The sequence below is a fragment of the Scleropages formosus genome, chromosome 6, assembly GCF_900964775.1.
Source record: "Scleropages formosus chromosome 6, fSclFor1.1, whole genome shotgun sequence".
Classification (NCBI taxonomy): domain Eukaryota; kingdom Metazoa; phylum Chordata; class Actinopteri; order Osteoglossiformes; family Osteoglossidae; genus Scleropages; species Scleropages formosus.
Genome location: NC_041811.1, coordinates 12,499,373 through 12,518,569, shown reverse-complemented (window position 1 = coordinate 12,518,569; position 19,197 = coordinate 12,499,373). Strand labels below are relative to the sequence as shown.

The 19,197-nt window shown below is 50.3% G+C and overlaps 1 protein-coding gene across 4 annotated transcripts in view; it reads left to right on the top strand.

Moving 5' to 3' along the window:
• LOC108927187 (mediator of RNA polymerase II transcription subunit 13-like) overlaps positions 1-18,921 on the top strand; it is a 72,215-nt gene extending 53,294 nt beyond the window's left edge. The window contains exons 10-31 of one of the 4 annotated variants that reach the window (XM_029252606.1): positions 67-726; positions 831-1,038; positions 1,802-1,880; positions 1,972-2,096; positions 3,121-3,220; positions 3,353-3,573; positions 3,992-4,197; positions 4,709-5,619; positions 6,232-6,411; positions 7,747-7,970; positions 8,076-8,271; positions 8,407-8,701; positions 9,034-9,292; positions 9,942-10,130; positions 10,740-10,963; positions 11,660-11,802; positions 12,371-12,529; positions 13,087-13,251; positions 13,763-13,926; positions 14,092-14,253; positions 15,520-15,632; positions 16,548-18,921. In XM_029252606.1, coding sequence (XP_029108439.1) covers positions 67-726; positions 831-1,038; positions 1,802-1,880; positions 1,972-2,096; positions 3,121-3,220; positions 3,353-3,573; positions 3,992-4,197; positions 4,709-5,619; positions 6,232-6,411; positions 7,747-7,970; positions 8,076-8,271; positions 8,407-8,701; positions 9,034-9,292; positions 9,942-10,130; positions 10,740-10,963; positions 11,660-11,802; positions 12,371-12,529; positions 13,087-13,251; positions 13,763-13,926; positions 14,092-14,253; positions 15,520-15,632; positions 16,548-16,680 — 5,116 coding nt within the window. In that variant the 3' untranslated portion in view covers positions 16,681-18,921. Of the gene's footprint in view, positions 1-66; positions 727-830; positions 1,045-1,801; positions 1,881-1,971; positions 2,097-3,120; positions 3,221-3,352; positions 3,574-3,991; positions 4,198-4,708; positions 5,620-6,231; positions 6,412-7,746; positions 7,971-8,075; positions 8,272-8,406; positions 8,702-9,033; positions 9,293-9,941; positions 10,131-10,739; positions 10,964-11,659; positions 11,803-12,370; positions 12,530-13,086; positions 13,252-13,762; positions 13,927-14,091; positions 14,254-15,519; positions 15,633-16,547 lie in introns of all 4 variants that reach the window. The other 3 variants (XM_029252605.1, XM_029252604.1, XM_029252603.1) reach the window with 3 other exon arrangements.
• Positions 18,922-19,197: the final 276 nt, after the last annotated feature.

Sequence of the window (19,197 nt, the reverse complement as noted above, 5' to 3'; positions counted from 1 at the left end):
GGATTGCAGAGCGCCGAAGAAATGCTTTACGTTCACTGTTGCGTTCTTGTCCCCGTGTCCTTGAAGGTCGAAACAGCAGCAGCAGCAGCAACAGCAGCAGCGGCAGGCGAATGTGAGCAGCTCTGCCCCCCAGCCGAGTGCCGGTCGTGCCCCACCAGCCACCCCTGCCCTGCCTCCGCCCGCTGCTCCCAAGCACAAGGTGTCCGAGAAGCCCGAGAAGCCGGACAAGCAGCCCAAGAGGGCAGCCATGACGCCGTTCCACCACCGGCTCTGCGTGGCCCAGGAGGCCGGCTTGGAGCAGGACCCTGTTGGAGCCCATCAGCTGGGCCTGCCTGTCATGGACCCCCCCATGGACCCCCTGCCCAGCTGCAAGTACCCGAAGACCCTCCCTGATGGAAGTAAAGCACCCGAGTCCCTGCTCCACTCCCCGGTGTCACCCCTGCCCCCTACGCTCAGTCCACACCCCCGGATGCAGGAGCCTGGAGCGCTGGAGCCCCCTGAGGGCCTGGTTCCCTGCGTGGAGGCGCCTCCTGCCCCAGGGATGCTGGAGCCGAGCGACACGGCACTCTACGTGGCACCCCTAGGGCACAGGGAGCTGGGGGGTGGCTGGTGGAGAGGATACAAGACCCCCAGTGTGGAAAACCCCGAGTTTCGGCCCCCAGAGCTGTCCAACGAAAGGCTGGAGAGCAAGCCCGACACCGGGAGCGAGGGCATGGCCTTGAAGAGGTGAGAACGCACAAAACGCATGCGCTGAACGGCACAAACACTCACAAAGACACGTGTGAAAGTAGTGCAGCAGCAGCTCTCTGAAGGCATCCTGTCTCCGGCAGGCTCTTCGCCCAGACCCACCGCACCTTCAAGGTGTCCGAGGACAAGGTTAGAGAGCATGTCCGCTCGCTAGGCCACTTGCAGCCGCTGGGGGCGGAGCCTCTGGGTGACCCCAGGGACGACCCTTACGTCTTCAAGGATGGGGACATCGAGTACAGCTTCCCCACTTCCAAGAGGCTCAAAGGGCAGGATCGAGACCCGGGTCGCAAGGTAAAGGTGAGACCGCAGGATTCGGGTCGCCTTGATTTGAGAAGCAGCAAAAATATTAGTAAAAATGCATTTACATACGCAAACACCATATGTTACCCTTGAAAGCGAGCAGAAATGTTTTAACGCAGGACTTTGCAGATATTTGTTATGCAAATATAGTCATCCTGAAATGGTTGAAACAGTATGAACACCTGCTCTGTGTGACCTTGGGCTGAAAATTCCTCATTATCATGTATGTGTATATATAGCTCACCGTACACATAGCAGAACCGTGACGTGAAGCTCTCGGCATTTAAAGTCACATGCTAAGGGGGAAAGAGCTTTGGAACACGCAGTTCCTTGATTAGAAACGGCACACTTTTTAAGCTACTGTATGGAATGCAGCTGTAGCCCTGCATTTCATTCATTCATTCATTCATTCATCAGTAACCATTCTCACAGCAGTACCCTATATCAAGGTACTTACCCTGAATGCTTCAGTAAAATTACCCAGGTGCAGAAAAAGGGTAAAAAATTGTAAGTAGCTTAGTGGTCACACCGCATGCTGTAAGTCACCTTGACGAAAGGAGTCAGATAAATAATAGTCAATAATAACAATGCTCATATTATGAGGGAAAAGCTTTAACAGTCAAATGAATTTTCAGAGCAAATGCAATAAATCTGAGGTGCTGTCTTTTCTTTGTCTCATAACTCCCACATTTCTTTATCAGTTCCTGAAATACAAGTGTGGCAGAGCTTGACAGCTGTCTCCTTCCTTCCTTAGGGAGAGGAGGTGATGGGTAGTGGTGCAGTGCCTGATGGGAAAGACGCCATGTCCATTTTCAGCTCAGCACCCAAAGCTGGTGAGAATCCTTGGTCATGAGCAGGTGGCCCTTCAGCTCTTTGGTTCACTTGAAGGGTGCCCGGTGGCTGAGTTTTTGGTTTCTTTTCCAGAAGAGTCGCAGCAGGATGATGCAGCGGCCAAAGCCAACCCTCCCCTGACCAGGGAGAGGGACCTGGTGGTTCTCATTTCGGACCTCGAGAACATCTTTGACAACTCGGACGAGGATGAGTTGGGGGTGAGTCGGTGTAGAGTTTCTTACTTCTGAAGACTTATCATGTTGGTTATACTTATTCCACTTGTAGTCACTCCAACCTTTATAGGTCCTTGATAAGTCCCAGGAGCAGAGCTTCCTCCATATGTTTGGATAAGTTGCTGTAATTTCATTCATTTATACATTGTCAATTACCAGTTGTCCAGTTCAGGATCCTGGTGGTTCAGAGCCTATCCTGGAAGCATAGAGTGTGAAGTAGGGTACAACCTGGATGGAACACCAGTCCATCACAGGACGATCTCTCTGTCTCTTACTCTCTCTGTCACCCACACACACAGTCCTTCGCTCTACAAGCAATTTAGAGTCACTATTCCGACAATGTGTGTGTGTGTGTGTGTGTGTGTGTGTGTATTCACTAGAAAGATGGCCATTAGCAGTTGCTGACACACAAGGGGTACGTGAGGGGCGCTCCACTGTACACTAGTTTTGTTCCGTCCGAGCTCTTAATTATTTGTCCTTGATTGGTATTCTGACTGTATGATTCAGCCCACAATAAATCGATGGTGTTGGCTGAGAACTCCCTGATGTTTTCCACTTGTGCTAAACTGAATTACTGTGAATCAATGATTAGCTGTCAATGGTGAAAACACAAAGATGTTCATTAATTCAATAAATCAAAGATTACACAATAGCTGATACTATGAGCGGTTAAATACTAATTGACTGATAAACCTAAACGGTAATTCTATCGTGCTTCATTTTTGCTTCGCAAATGAAGGGCGCTAGTTTTATTTACATATATACGCAGGAGTAACTTTCCTAAAATTGGCTTTGGTTAAACTCAGATGGAGAATTATGGTGAATTCCTAACTACTCTTTTTTGCTTTTACTGAGATCTGAGTTGTGCAGTGAATTCCTGGGGTCTGAACGCAAGTCATGGTGGTTTTTCGAGGAGCCCTGACAGAATGAAGACCAGAACACGCCGTGGAGCATCTTACACAGTAAACATTGTAAAACGTTGTAAATGTGTGTGGTTCGTTTTCTGTAGAACGCATACCCCAGTCAGCAGTGTGCCAAGGCACCCCCTGCGGGGATCGAAGATCGACCCCTGGGGAAGGACGGGCGGGTCACAGTTCCCTATCCTTCAAGTGAGTTCATTTAGCCAGCCGTGTGGGTGCGTGGTCGTTGGGTAGGGCAAATGCGCGGTGCAGGTGTCGTGTAGGTATGATCTGTCTGTGACCTTGTATACTCACAATGCACTCCCCTCTCTCTACCTCCAGCAGTTGCAGACCTCCAGCGCATGTTCCCCACGCCTCCCTCCCTCGAGCAGCACCCCGCCTTTTCCCCCATCATGACCTACCGGGACACACCAAGCCAGGAGCCTCCCGCTCCCACGAGTGGTCAGGACCACTCCACGGGTCCGCCGACAACCACCCAGATGTCGGACTTCAGGATGGAGCTGGAGGATGGCATGTCCAGCCCCAGGCCGGAGGACGTCAAGGTGTGTTTGTGTTCTCACCGTGGTCCCTTTTGGTTTGTAGAACCGTGTACTTTTTTGTGAATTTCTCTGTAGGGCTGAAAAAATTTGGCCGTAAACCTTAGCTGTCATATGAAATAGATCAGCATGTAAATTGGGCTTCTCGTAGGCGCCAGTCGTGCTACATGGAGGCTTCCCATTACTTGCAATTAGTATTGAAATTAGTGTAAATTAAATAAAGGGACCTTTGCAGGCCTTGCATCGACTGCTGGGGAGTCAGGGGCTCACATGGCACGAGAAGGGTTCAAGTGCTCCACCCCCACCGCTGCCTGTCTGTAATTACTGCACAACGGTGTAACCCCAACGGTCTTGCCCATGACCAAATTCTTTCTGCCCACGGCGGAATCAAATTGTTTCTCCTGACTCCCGCCGCTTCTCGCAGGACTTTTCGTTTGTGTACCGGGTCCCTCACATCCAGCCACAGGTTGGCTGCTCCATCTTCGCCCCCCTGCGGACCCTCCCCAGCCAGTGCCTGGCGCCCCTCAAGATCCCAGACAACTGCTATTACCGCCCTTCCTGGGCTGTCCCGCCCAAGATGGAAAACCTGGCGCTGCCACCGCAGGTCCCCTTCAGCCGTGACGGATATGTGTGAGTGTCTCTAAGCCGGTGCCTGCTAATGCAGAGGAATCTTCTCTTAGCCCGTTTACTGCCGTCTACAGGCCTGATGCCATTTTTGGGGCAAAAGGGAGACCAGCTGATCGCTTGATTCCCTGCCATTTTGGGGTTATAAGCAGGGACCATTTTTTGAAGCTGTTCTTAGTCTGATGATATACTAGGCTGCAGTGTAAGATCTGACCATTTGGAAACTGGGTGCTAGTACTATAAGTGAAGTGGATGAAGAACTGTCACAAGAGGACCCACTTTACTGTGCTGTACCATAGTATTCTCAGCATGGTAACCACTAGGTGGCAGTATAAGTATCAGCAGTAATTGTATTTGGAAGTGCCTCTCTTAGGAGTGCATTTGTTTTCAAAAGGGGACTGTTGATGGCAAAAAGAGCGAAGGAAACTGAACAGCGTGAGGCATCTGTCATGTCTTGGTATGACCTTTTTCCTGAGGTCAGAGGTAAGGTTTGAAACGCGGTGCCTCTGTCTTCCAGCAATGTGCCGAGCGTCAGCAGCCTGCTGGACCAGGACTACGCCCCGATGACTGCCGGCACCGCCTCGGTGGGTAACGCCGGCGGCGTGCTGCCTTCTCCTGCCACACCCCGGTTTTCGGTGCCGACGCCGCGGACGCCGCGCACCCCGAGGGGGATGGGCACTGCCAGCGGCCAAGGCTCGGTGAAGCAGGAAGGCACGGAGCTGAGCTCCCCGGCCTCCACGCCCTCCACTAGTCGGCCGCTGAGCTCCGTAGAGCCGTTGGCGCTGCCGGCACTACCCGAGGCCCACAGCCTTTACGCCGTGCTACTGCTCTCTGACTCGGTGCTGAACGTGTTCAAGGACCGCAACTTCGACAGCTGCTGCATCTGCGCCTGCAACATGAATGTGAAGGGCGCTGACGTGGGGCTCTACATCCCGGATTCGACGCGCGAGGACCAGTACCGCTGCATGTGCGGCTTCAGCGCCATCGTCAATCGTCGCTTAGCCCACGGCACCGGCCTGTTCCTGGAGGATGAGCTGGACATCTTCGGCCGCGGCTCCGAGGTGGGCCGGGCGGCCGAGCGGAGGCTGGCGCTGTGCCGGAGGACCCCGCCCGTCGCGGACCCTGCCGCCAGGCGGCCCCAGGACGCCCCCGTCTCGCTGCTCTCTGTCCTCCAGGAGCAGTGCTCCCGGCCTGTGCCCTCCGTGGCGTCCTTGCACCTGCCGCCGGCGTGTTCCTGCCGCAGCCCCAAGGAGGCGCTGCTGCAGAGCTGGGCGGCCGACAAGCTGTGGGCGGACGGCAGCGACTCGTGTGCCGAGTGCTACAACGCGCTGGTGCAAGGCCAGCAGTACGTGGACAACCCGGCAGGGGGCAAGGTGGACTCGGCTATCGTCAGGAGCACCTCCCTGCACCCCTGGCCGCACACCAACTGTAAGTGTGTCCCTGCAACCCCACTCCCCCCCGCAGTGCAGAGATCAGTCCCAAGGGCTCCCAGCTGGTTTTGAAGGGTCTTTCCACTCTTACAGGCTTCGTGGGTTGCTCCCGAGTTCTCCGTCAACTTGTGTCCCATAGCTCATCTGTTAACGCACGTGGATATTTCTAGAAGCGGATATGATTAAGACCATTCCTTGAGGGGTTCTGCAGCTGTTCCCCCTGCTTGGATGTGAACCTGTAAAGTTCGGATCCCAAGCTCCTTTACCTCATCCAGCACCTGCTGCCTCCTATTTCCGCTGCTGTTAGGTGATCCTCTAAGACCGTGACGGCCCAGTCAGACAGATCCTCTTCGTTTCATCAGCTCTTCACCCTTCAAACACAGCTGGGACCATCTGTTAAAACGAAATAACCTAGAAAATGTTTGTAGTTTTGAAAATGAGCACCTTGGACATTTGTAACACGAGGCACCGGTGTCGTCCTGTGACTCAGCTTTCTGTGGATGAATGGAACTTCTGGTTCGGGAGCAAGATGTGGGATGTGTGTCTCAACTGTGGCAGCAAAGAACTCTGGGAAGTCTGATGGTCGCCATCTGTTTCTTTCGCTCCGCAGTGCTGGACATCAGCATGCTCTCCTCCCAGGACGTGGTACGCATGCTACTGTCCCTCCAGCCCTTCCTGCAGGACGCCATCCAGAAGAAGCGCACGGGTCGGACCTGGGACAACATCCAGCACGTGCAGGGCCCGCTCACCTGGCAGCAGTTCCACAAGATGGCGGGGCGCGGCTCCTACGGTGAGCGGCCGGGGACGGTCTTCTCCCCGTTTTTATTATAAGCCTAGCGTTTGTGAAACACCGTGGAGCATCTGTTGTTCCGTGTTATGTGGAACCCATGTTCTTGATAACTGTAAACAACACCCACAGTCTAGTGACCACCTGCTATGGCTCATTCGAGTGAAAAATTATTACTCTTCATTAATATATCTGACTCTTTGCTACGCGGTCACTTAAAACTTTAGGTTTGTACACTGATACTTACAATGATTCACCCATTTATGCACCAGGGTAAGTTCTGCTACACTGTTTTATGGTAAGTACCTCAATCGAGGGCACTAAAGCTAAATCTGGGACCTTCTGATTGGTGGCAAACCACCGAATGTGGCAGAATTTCTGAGTTGGTGGGTTAAATGTGTTCAGTTTACCAGCCAGAGGGCATTTAAGCCCACCTCTGAGTTACAGCAGCATGCTTTCCGGAATCCATTTATCCAAGTACATCAAGTACCAACAGGTGGAGTAGTGGTTAGAGCCCGTTTGAATCCCTGTTCCTGCTGCAGACCCCTTGATCAAGTTACTCAGCCTCAAGTGACACGGTTAAAATTACTCAGCTGTATCAAGGGGTAAATCGGAGTCAGTAGCTCAGTATGCAAACCAAGCATAAGTTGTATTGAAAAAAAGGTGTCACATAAAGAACAGTTAATAATAAATAAATGTTGACTGGGTTTAATGATGAAATAAAATAAACACACACGTTTGCTGAAACCGCTCGTCCCAAACGGGGGTCGCGGCAAACCGGAGCCTAACCCGGCAACACAGGGCGCAAGGCTGGAAGAAGAGGGGACACACCCAGGACGGGACGCCAGTCCATTGCAAGGCACCCCAGGCAGGGCTCGAACCCCAGACGCACCACACAGCGGGACCCGGCCAAATCTGCTGCGCCACCGTGCCCTCCTAAATGAAATATAATAATATAGAATTATTATATAGCAGTGGTTATATGGCTATAATGGTAATATGTCTTTTGTGTTTTCTACATTCCCACTATGACAAGAGATGCCTATTTCTCAGTGTACAAAGTATTGTTACCTGATGTAATGTACGCGTAACCAAGAAGTGCACACACACTTCTGATACATCTGAGAGTGATGGAAAGTCAGTGGTGCGAGACGGTCATTAAGTTAGGTCAACGAATGGTGTAGTGGTTAGAGCAGCCACCTTTGCACTTGAAGGGCCCGGGTTTGAATTCCACCTCCTGCTGTAGTATTTATCCTGAATTTATACCGTAGATTACGCTGCTCTGTAAATGTACTGTCTGCTAACTAGTGTGTGTCTTTGCGCCGTGTCTTTGGCCAGGCTCCGAGGAGTCGCCGGAGCCCCTGCCCATCCCGACTCTGCTGCTGGGTCACGACCGTGACTTCCTGGCCCTGTCGCCACTGGCCCTACCGTTCTGGGAGAAGCTGCTGCTGGAGCCATATGGAGGGCAACGGGACGTTGCCTTCCTGGTGCTCTGTCCCGACAGCGAGGTGCTCCTGGCTGGTGCCAGCGCTTTCTTCAAGGAACTTAGCGCCGTGTACGAGGTGGGTCTGCACCTCCGCCTGATCTGCAGGGTGATGCTGAAGAGCGCGAGTCCTCGGCTCAGCGTCTCACTGCCCATCTTGATCTCCCTGTTCCCTTGTGGCCAGACCTGCCGCCTGGGTAAGCACCGGCCCCTAGCCAAGGTGTCCCGGGACGGTGTCGTGCGGGTCGGTGCCCTCGATGCCCAGAACCCGGCGGAGGAGTGTGTGGAGCAGTGGTTCATCGAACCGTGGGCCGGGCAGCGCAAGGACGGCAACATCGCCAAGCTGAAGCTTTACTTCCACACCTGCCGGGCGCAGCTGGGTGAGACCGGCGTCTCCGTTCTGTCCAACTTTGTGTGTAGCTGCCTGTTTGGACACATTTGTCCAGCATCTTTCTGTTCCATGACCTGTTTGTCCAGCCTCGCGTGAACTGCTATTCTGTTCTCCCCGCCTTCAGCCCCGCAGTTAGCTGCCCTGTCCTTGGACAGTTCCCTGCTCCAACCCCCCAAGCCTCAATGTCCACCGACCCCCACGCCTGCGTCCCAGTCTGCGTCCTCTAGCCAGCCCGCCGCGGGCCCCTGTGCCCCGGACGGATCTGTGGCGTCCACGGGGACAGACAGTACCCCGACTCCGGCAGGGGCCACGCCGAGCCAGCCGAGCGGGACGGAGGCGGCGCAGGGGGACGCTCCGGACAGCAAAAACACCCAGAATGCAGCTCCAGTGCCTACTGCACCGGCAGAGAACACAGAGAAGTAAGGTGGCCAGTAGGTCATAGGTTCGGATCCCTCAGATGTGTTACAAACTCCATATTATTTTCACCACTTTTATTTTATTACATTTGTTTTCATGAATGATTTTGACAAAAACCAGACAAAAGGGGTCTGAATTTGGTCTCCGGAGATATTTGAGGGCTTAATTTATGTTCAAGTACAAAACATCGACAGTCTCATTTAAACCCTGGAGACAGGTGCTGATCGCTGCCACAGAGTATCGACAGTTACGGGGAAACACGGTAAGAGTGGTGTGTGTGTATGCTCTGCTGTGATGCGGGTGTCAGCTGGGTCTCTCTCCATGTGTCTCCCAGCAGTGCGGCTGACAGGGAGCGCATCGGCATCCCCACCGTCGCTGAGTCGGCCAGCAGTCACGCCCACCCCCCGGCCATCGTGCTGTACCTGGTGAACCCATTCCTGTGCAGCAGCGGTGGTGGGGAGCGGGGCGACGGGGAGGCAGAGTCTGAAGCGGAGGCGGAGTCGGATGGCGTGTGGTTGCTGGCGCTGCTGCGGTGCTATGCTGAGATGCTGCGTGGCCTGCCCGAGAGTTTGCAGGCGGCGTTGGTGCTGCAGGTATTCTCCCCGGTCCGCCGCCCCCCACAGTGGTTCTGCAGGACACACACAGAGATACACACATTTAGAGACATTCCCTAGTGACCCTGCAAGGATTCCGTGAAGACAAGCACTTAATTCTGCTAACGTTAACCCTGCTCTGACAACAAAGTGTAGTGGAGCCTTTTGGCTGCACTCGGGATTTTTGGACTGTCTGTCAAAAGAAGTGAAACAGTCAGGTTTTTTTTTTTTTTTTTTTTTTTTAAAAAAATGTCATTTTTACGGGAGGGCTATTGGACGAACGACTTGCCTTATAAAGAACCATCTCACGCGAACCGTTTGTTTGAGACAGAGGTTATTGTAGCAGTCAGAGGCGCCGACTTCCACTCAAACGACCCAGGTTCGAATCCTCTCCCTCGATCGGGGTACTTGCCCTGAGTTGATCCAGTTAAAAGTTACACAGCTGTATACAGAAGTTAATATTGTAAGTAACTCGGTGTACTAACAGTGTAGTAACCTAACAGTGTCAGGAGACTTAGGCGTCAGATAGATAAATGATTTATAGCAAGCACAGGGAGGCCATACATATAAAAATGTGTTATCCATCATCCGTAAGTTTTGCATCCATAATGGTGCCATGTGATATAATGGGTTGGCTGATGTCCCCTAGGTGGTTCCCTGCCAGTACCTGTTGCGGCCGGCCAGCGGCGAGAACCCCCAGTACTTGCAGCAGCTGCGCTCGCTCGCCTTCTCGGCCTACTCCCAGTGCCGGCGGCTGCTGCCCATCCAGACGCACATCAGGTCGCTGACAGGCTTCGGGCCGGCCTCCGCCATTGACACGGTCCTCAGAGAGCAGGAGGTGAGCTCCGGTTAGAATACACACACACACACACACACACACACACACACACACAGAACTGTGTTTCTCAGCGTTGTACTTGAAAGCAGCATAGCTCGTCCAGAGCTCTGCACGTTCTGCCATGTATGTTCGGGATCTCGACTTGTGACTATAGCGTGACTATTGTGGCTGCAGGTTCAAGACCGAGGCGGGGGTCCAGATGAGCTCTGCCTTTGAAGGGCTTTTTGAGCCGAATCAATGTAATGAGAAAATTTGCCAAAATGGATCAAAACTGTAGAACTCTAAAAGCTTTTTAACCGCCTCAGCGAAATATCGGTTGGAGAGCTCGGATAATAATACCTGTGAACGTCTGAAGGGATGAGGAGCGCGGGTCGCCGAGCTGAACGCCGAGCGCGGCCCTACCGGGTCGCAGCGGCTCACTTTGAAGTGAAGTGCTAAAGAAGGACAGGATGTTGAGGATTTTCACAAGAACTTGTCTGGTTTCCTGCCACACTTCATGGCTTGCTGTGCCTTTTATGGGAATCCCACAGAAATGGCCCGGAAGCTGGGTAGGAACCGGCCAGGGAAACAAAATAACTCCCCGATCATTGTCCCCCCTCTGCCCCCCAGTGCGCCAGCCCCCAGCAGCTGTACTCCCCACCCTTCATCCTGGGCCCCACGCGCAGCAGGCAGCCCGAGTGCGCCGACGCCTGGGCTGAGGGGGTCCCGCGCCACGGCGTGCTCTTCGTGGGCTACTGCCTGTCCCACGACCAGCGCTGGATCCTGGTCTCCTGCACCGACCAGCAGGGGGAGCTCCTGGAGACCTGCATCATCAACGTCGACATGCCCAACAGGTACCGGCATGCCGGCGCTGCGAGGCAGAAGATACCCCACGCTTCGGATCTCAGAGGTTGTTAGGAAAGCATCGGCTTTAGTAAAGAGCCCAATGAAGCAGGAAGTATTTTTCCCTTCATTGAACCATAATTTGAACCGTAATAATCAACTGCAGATTAACAAAGGGGAATATAAATGTAATTTTTTTTTTTTTAAACCTTTTTTGTTACCAAAACTCCAAATGCAGGGAAATCACATCAAATGTAAAAATGAAAATGACTAGTCATATGCTTTTAAATAAACTCATAAAAACCACACTGCGTAAAGCTTAATTTCGACAGGTAAAAGCCAAAACTCATCACTGTTATCTGACAGAATATAAATCAGAAGACATTCAACCCCTTAAGACAAGTGATTAAAAGAAATCCAATTTAAACGCGATAAAGCCCTCATCAAAGAACCCAAGGCTTAAAATTATGCCAAATTTACATTCCTTCTGAAATCTGTCAAGAAGAAGGGAGAAGTTAAGCTTTTTGTAGTAACTGTAAGAAACACCGAAATGCTTAATAAGTGGATTTTGCCACTTGCCTTCCTGGACTTGGAGAAGGAGTGTGCGCTACGCTGTCCTAAACTAATTGCTCGCGTTAAATCCACGGACGGATGTTCACACTCCTCTCCTCTCCTCTCACACTCCTTGCTGTTCCCATGCTTCTCAGGTCTCGGAAGTCTAAGGTGTCCCCCAGGAAGATCGGGCTGCAGAAGGTGTGGGAGTGGTCTATCGGGATCATCCAGATGACATCACTGCCATGGAGGATTGTGATTGGTCGCCTCGGCCGTCTCGGCCACGGAGAGCTGAAAGGTGCTGCCCGCGGGACCATCTATGTCTTTGTTCGGTCATTTACCGCTGATTATGCAAATGGCCTTTTATACCTTTTTAACAACCCATTTATACAGCTAAGCAGTTTTCGCTATATCAGTTCTGGGTAAGTACTTTTCTCAAGTGTACTTGGGCAGGCGCAGGGATTCGAACCTGGGTCATCCAGTTGCAAGACAACAGCTCTGACCGCTATACTACCCATTGGCCTATTATTTTATTTTATTCCGTACTGAAAAAAAATATCTGTTTAGCTTCAGGTAGTCACTGGCAACATTAGTATGAATGAGCTGTTATTTACAAGGCGGAATATCTTTAATAAGCTACTGAGCAGTTTTATGTATGTATTTATCGAAGAAAAAAGAGGCACTGACTATTATTTGACTTCTTTTTCTAACACATTCTTAATGTTTGATTGCAGATTGGCTTAATCTGTTTCAGTACTGTGAAGAAAGGCGGTTCCACCGTAGGAGGGAACTCTACATGTGTGATCTGCACTGCGGGTGTACACAAAGTGCACGTATAGAGTGTAAAGGCTCCCTCTCTCCCTCAGACTGGAGCGTGCTGCTGGGCGAACACTCCCTCCACTCTACCAGCCGGCAACTGCGCGAGTCGTGCCGCATGTGCGGCATCTTGGCCAGCGACTCCCCATCCATCCTCAGCGCCTGCCTGGTTGCCATGGAGCCGCAGGGATCCTTCGTGGTGATGCCAGGTAGAAGCTGCCTTGCTGTCCCGACCCCAGTGCAGACATACCGTCTCATAAGCTATAATGTTCAGAGTATGGAGAGAGTCACGGCAAAGACCATACGGTTGGTTGGCCTTTTCACATCCGCAGCTAATAGTCACTGCCTAAATCGTGGTATTGATGTGGTGATTTCCACGACTGGTGCTGCATGCTCCACATTCCGAAGACAGACGGACAAGCAAACGGATGGATAGATAAGAGCTTTGTTAATCCCAAAGCGAATTATACGTATTACTATTATGTCTGCGTTGAGCCACCCTTTTATCATGTATTTATTTTACTGAATATGTGCTCATGAAGGTTTCGTCAATCGCAGATTTAAAACTTAATTTGGGTTTTGGTCAGTAAAGCCAGCTGTAGATTTCAGTGCGCGATTTCCCATGTTGCACCTGTCTCCGATTACTAACGCTCTCAATTCAGTTTGTAGCATATCTAAGCTATGTAATGTAACGCCTGTCGTGCCAAAGACAAGTGCTGACCTGGAGCGTGCGTGCTTGTCTGTGTGTGTGTGTGTGTGCGTGCAGACGCGGTGACGATGGGCTCCGTATTCGGCCGCAGCACGGCACTCAACTTGCAGACCTCGCAGCTCAACACGCCGCAGGACGCTTCCTGCACCCACATCCTGGTCTTCCCCACATCTGCAACCACACAGGTTGCCCCAGGCACCTACCCCACTGAGGACAACCCCGGTACGGACACCCCATCCATCCCACATGTCCTACCCTGAGGCAGGAACACGTCCTTACCAGTCTTCGCCTCTTCTACAGATCAGACTAGTGGGAGCTTGTGCGATATCAGAGCATGAAAATGTAGTAATTGCACTGTAGTTTATCAATCTTTAATATCAATGAGTGTTACTTCCCTGTAGTCATTTAATTTAGATTTTTAAGATGATGAGGAATTGAAACTGAATTGCTCATTTTATAATTTGCAGTATTTCACCTTTCAGGCAGAAGGCTCAATTGTCTTTGTGCGTTGCGAGTACGCTGATTTACCACAGCGAGAATGAAGTTTGCTCGGAAGACACTGCTTTTGTGACAAAGGCCATGGACTGCTTTAGAACTCTTGTGTGTGTGTGTGTGTGTGTGTGTGTGTGTGTGTGTGTGTGTGTGTGTGTGTGTGTGTGTGTGAGTGTGAGAGAGAGAGAGAGAGATGGTGCCTCTTCCCCAGTGCGATAACATTTTTCTTTCCCTCTTTCAGATGACATGTTCGACCTGCCCTTCCCCGACGAACTGGAGAATGACATTGGGCACGACATGATGCTGATCACGGGGAACCTGCACCCTTCCCCAAATACGTCCCCTGTGCCGTCCCCGGGGTCCCCCTGTGGCATGAGCGGAAGCTCCCACTTCCAGCATACCCGAGTAAGTGGACCCCGGACTGTAGGGGCCTTTTGGCAGGCAGCGTAAGAGATTGGAAAGTCCTTATATCGATATCACCTTTGGAGTTGTTTGCATGAGTCCTCTGTGTATTCTCTCTTTTTTCCCTTACTGTGTCTATGTATGTATCTGTGTGTGTTTGTGTCACAGAGCCAGGGTGAGAGGCTACTGTCCAGGGAAGCTCCGGAGGAGCTCAAACAGCAGCCGCTAGCTCTGGGCTACTACGTGTCCACTGCCCGGGCCGACGACCTGCCTCACTGGTTCTGGGCTTCCTGTCCGCAGGCGCAGAACCAATGTCCTCTGTTCCTCAAAGTAAGAACCGTGTCACGGGACCCAACTTCAGCCTAAGCGAACTTCATCAGGAATCGTTCTCTCTCGGGGTGTTGGTCGAAAGCGCTTTTCGTTCTCTTAGACGAATAAACCAGGCAGTTTGTGTAACTGCGTGTGAAATAAAGTTAAGATCCAGAACAGCACAGCATCTGTGTACAGTACCGCGAACGCTGACATGGCACTCTCTTGTCCACGAGGCGCTGTCATTTGGCACATTGGTCAGCGTATCATTAACATTAGTTCTCATAGCTGTGCAGAATTTCTTAGTTCTATAGTGAGATGTTCATTTGCAAATGTCCAGCAGCAGGTTCACGCAGAATAAAATAGTTCAGACCAGTAATACAGTGACTTGTTATAAAGGGTCATTGTTTTAAACTGCATCGGTTTTATAGATGTCGGGTTATGTTGCGGAGTGGATGAGCTGAGGCATCCTAATTAGCCTACAGTGGTGGAATGACCTACAGTTCGCATTGTAGAATCCGATTCGCGTGAAACTCGGAAGAGCCCTCGACCGTAACCCCTACGTCCCTCACAAACTTCGCGCACGTCGTCTTCTGAAAACGCAGGCGATTAAACATGGAGCGGCAGCCGAAATTGCGACAAACCGGGCTGCCAGTTTTCATATGGTCACCTGCTCTGTCTTTCCACTTCAGTAAAACGGAGCTCTCAGAATTAATGTTCTAGTAAAAGTAAGTTGGGCCTCTTTTTTTTTTTTTTTTTTTTTTTTAACAATATAAAAAAAAAGTCGGCTTTTTAAAATGATATTTCATGCTGCGAGCCACAGTGCGCTGATGAGGCGGTGTAATTAGTCACGGGCTCAGTAATGATGACGTTGGTAATGAGCGGTGATCCCATTGTCTTCGTGTTCATTGTGTGCCCGCGAATCCATGTACGGTCATTATGAGTACAGTGAATGACACCGTGTAAATCATTTTTCAACGGATACCAATTTTTCCTTTATTATCAGTGCGGCTGTTTTTATTTCAGTCATTACCGCTGCACCCTCGGCAAGCGCTCGTTCCGCTTTAGCGGGCGTCAACTTCCGTTTGTTTGCTTGCAGCTGATTTGTATTTTCTTCTTTGGTTTTCATGGTGATGTTTTCTATTCCCAATTAACGACATTGAGCGAGCACTTTGTTGTACTACGCAGTTACTTTAACGAGACCTTGAATATGCGGCGTTACCCTTGACCGGTCCTGCACTGTTGGTCAACGCACTCACTGACCCTCCGCATCTCATCCCTTTCAAGGCCTCCCTCCACCACCACATCTCCATCGCCCAGACAGACGAGCTCCTCCCCAGCAAGACCTCCCAGAGGAGCCCCCATCCCCTGGACTCCAAGACCACCTCGGATGTACTCAGGTGCGCCTCCCTCTTCGGAGCCTTTCCTCTTTGGGAACGAGGCCGTGCTTCTGTTTCTTTCCATTCCGAACTGTCTGCTCATCTGGTCTCCAGAGCAGAGTCCTAGTCCTGCATCAGCTGTAGGTTCTTTTACCGCAAATAAATTGAAATCTCTTCAAGTGGGGACCTTAGGAAAATTCATTTTTCTTGGATTCTTTTGAAAATTGATTTTACATACGGTGCAACCCAGAGCTGTTCCACTACAGTCCCGGAGGGCCGCGTCTAGGAGGTTGTTATTTGTGCCTGGAGAATCTCCACATTACTCCACAAGTACTGTGTTCACTGAAGCCCTGTAACTCTTCTTCTGAGCTTTTATTGGTGGAAGGAGAGCTTGAAAACCATGTGGACTTGGCTCTGCTTGAACGAAGTGGAACAGCTCTCGTTTAGCCAGGAGAATAGGGCAATTTTGGACAGTTCGCTTACAATCAAAAACTTAATTGAATTTGATCCAAAGGTGAATCATATGGGCAGCACAGTGGCACAGCGAGTAGCGCTGCTGTCTCCCAGCGCCTGGCGGTGCGAGAGGACATGGGTTCGATCCCCGCTCAGTCTGTGTGGCGTTTGCAAGTTCTTCTCATGTTCTCAGGGTGCTCCGGTTTCCTCCCGCAGTCCACAGACATGCTGTTCAGGTTCCCCCATAGTGTGTGAGTGACAGAGAGAGTGTGTCAGCTTGGCGAATAAGGTGTGTGGGCTGATAACACTACATAGAGTTCACTGGAAGTCGCTTTGGAGAAAAGCGTCTGCTAAATAAGTAACGTAAATGAAATTCTTGTCGGTATCAGTTTTTGCTTGACGTATGTGAGGCAGAGAGGGAAGCTACTAGGGCTTCTCGTTTTCCTCGCTGACGTCGCTCCATGTGGTCGTGTTCCCCTCCAGGTTTGTGCTGGAGCAGTACAACGCCCTCTCCTGGCTCACCTGCACTCCCGCAAGCCAGGACCGCCGCTCCTGCCTGCCCGTTCACCTAGCCATACTCACACAGATGTACAACGCCATCCTCAACCTGCTCTAGACTTGAGAAGGGGCTCTCACAGGATACTTGGGACACTTGGCTTTGGGGCAGCGAGAGAGGATCATGGGTCACATTGTGGTTTTGGAATGGCGCCCCCACCCCCCACAGCAGGGATGAGCGCCGGATGCATAACTGGTCTCGTGCGCCTTTGCGGACACGGCTCGAGCGGTACCCTTTGTTCAGGGAGACGGCGCGAGGCCAGCCTGCCCTTGTACAGACAGATGGGTGTCAGTAGAATGTAGAAATGCAAAAACGATGTTGGCCTACAATGACTTTTCACATGGGCTAGGTCTGCCGTGACTTTACGGGCAGCGGTCGCTGCCCTTGTTCCAGGGGTGCATTGAAACTGGTAGAGAGCGGCTGGAGGAACGGACCAAGCATTTACTCGCCACCCTTGGAAGGACCAAACCGCCTGGTCCCAGTGCGGTTCACCACACAAAGCCAGGGATGGCGCCCCCCTTTGATCTGCTTTCACAGATTTAACCACCGCCATGCTGTTGTCCCACACGGGACGGTAGCGATGGTCAGCACGAGCGACGGCCTGGGCTACGGGAGGGAAAGGGAACTCTGTCGTCCCCGAACGCGTACCCTGCCGCCACCCTCCCTCAGGGCACCCGACGCTCTTTGGCCCAGAAGGCAGGCTAACCCGAGCCCCGGCCGTCACGACAGGAGCCACTTGAGTACAGCTATACCAGCATCAAGGACCAAATCGCAGGAAGGCCTGTGGAGTCGACCTCCCCTTCCTGGGGCACCAGAGGGGACCGATCCACAGCGCTGGAGCAGTAGGAAAGGACGAACTGCAGGCCTGCGGAGATGAGCGCAGTTCCCTGCGGCCCCTCACGTGCTATCCTGTCCCTCGTTCCTTGTACCAAGTTGTCCTGAGCTAATTCGCTAACAAGCTACTAACAGCATTCGCGTATTCGACATCAGCCAGAGGACAAGGAGTCTGGTCTCCTCTGAGGGTTTAAAAAAAAAAAAAAAAAAAATCAATATTTAAAAAAAAAAAAAAAAAAAAAAAAAAAGATAAAAACAAAAGGCACTTTCCCCTCCTCTCTCAAGTGACTATTTTACTGTTTTAGATTACTAATGTGCTGGACTGATTTTTGAGAAATGAATTGAAAAACAAATGTTAATTGTGTATAGTGTAAAACTGACATTTACAAAGGACTGAACAAAGAATTTACAAAGAATTATTTTATTAATTAAAGCAAAAATGAGAATTAAAAAAATAAATCAAGGCCTCCAAATTTAATTACATTAGCCTTGCAATTAGGTATTTCATTTAAGAGAAAAAAAAAAATAACGAAATTGACAAGATGCCATATATAAGAAATGTGTCTATATATAGCATCTTGTAATATAAATGAATATATAAATACATATATATTAGGGCTAATCAGCTGGGACAATCGGCTAATTAATGTGCGTCCATTTTTTACACAACCTTCAGGGAACTTTTGCGTAACATGGAGTTTTTTAAAAGCAAGGCAGACAACACAAGCACTGTAACGACCTTAAGAAAAAGCTCTCGTGCTCTCTGGCAGCGCGTCGCAGTGATGTGAAATACATTTCAAATTTTTAAAGACTGTACATTATAATGCGTATTTATGTCACGAGCCTATCCGATGCATCATTTCGGTCCTCGCTTTCGTTGAGCTGCTCGCCAAGGCGGCCTTTCAACACAAAAAAACCCCGGAAGTGTTATGGCAAAGGAAAGCAACCAAGGTGCAAAGCGCGGGTGCGAGAACGATATTTGTACGTACTCAAAATCAACGTTTTTAACGTCGATCTCACCGGACCACATATTTTACACTGTCCCACAATGACTTCCAGCTGAATTGTCGCTCACTAGTTCGTACTAGCCCTAATATATATATACACCTCCTTAAATCAGCCACATATGAGGGGGGAAAAGTCTATTCTTTAAAAAATCGAGAAATATACATCTGTTATCAAAGATAATGCATTTTAGTTTCCTATACTTTTTTATTGTTGTTATTATTATCAAGAAATGTTGTCTTTTAGCCTTTTTTTATTTAATGGTTTAAGTTAAGGAACTAAATGATGCAGATATATTTATGATTTTTTTTCTGCAAAGTAAACTTGAAATAGGCAATAGATATAAAAGTATGCATCTGAGCATTAAAAAGGTATTGTATGTTTAACTAATATGCATTATTTTAGTGGTGGTTTTAGACGCTGTAAAGCAGACCATTGAACTTCCTGTTTTTCTGTCGCTGCTCCCCCACCTTTGCAGAGCCCTGCTATTTGTATAATCCCTCGCATGTTTGTACACACACATTTACGCTACGTTTCTTGGAAACTCTCAAAGCTGTATATTTCATGCTGGTTTGATTTATTTTATCATATGTGATTCTTATGAAGCATTTCTTTTTTTTTTTGCGGTGGACTTTTTTTTTTTTTTTTTTTTAAATGTATGAATATCTGTCGAGTACGGGGCTGCGGATTGGCAGGGTTAGGGAGGGGGGTAAGATTAGTGCATTGCTGTGAAAGTAC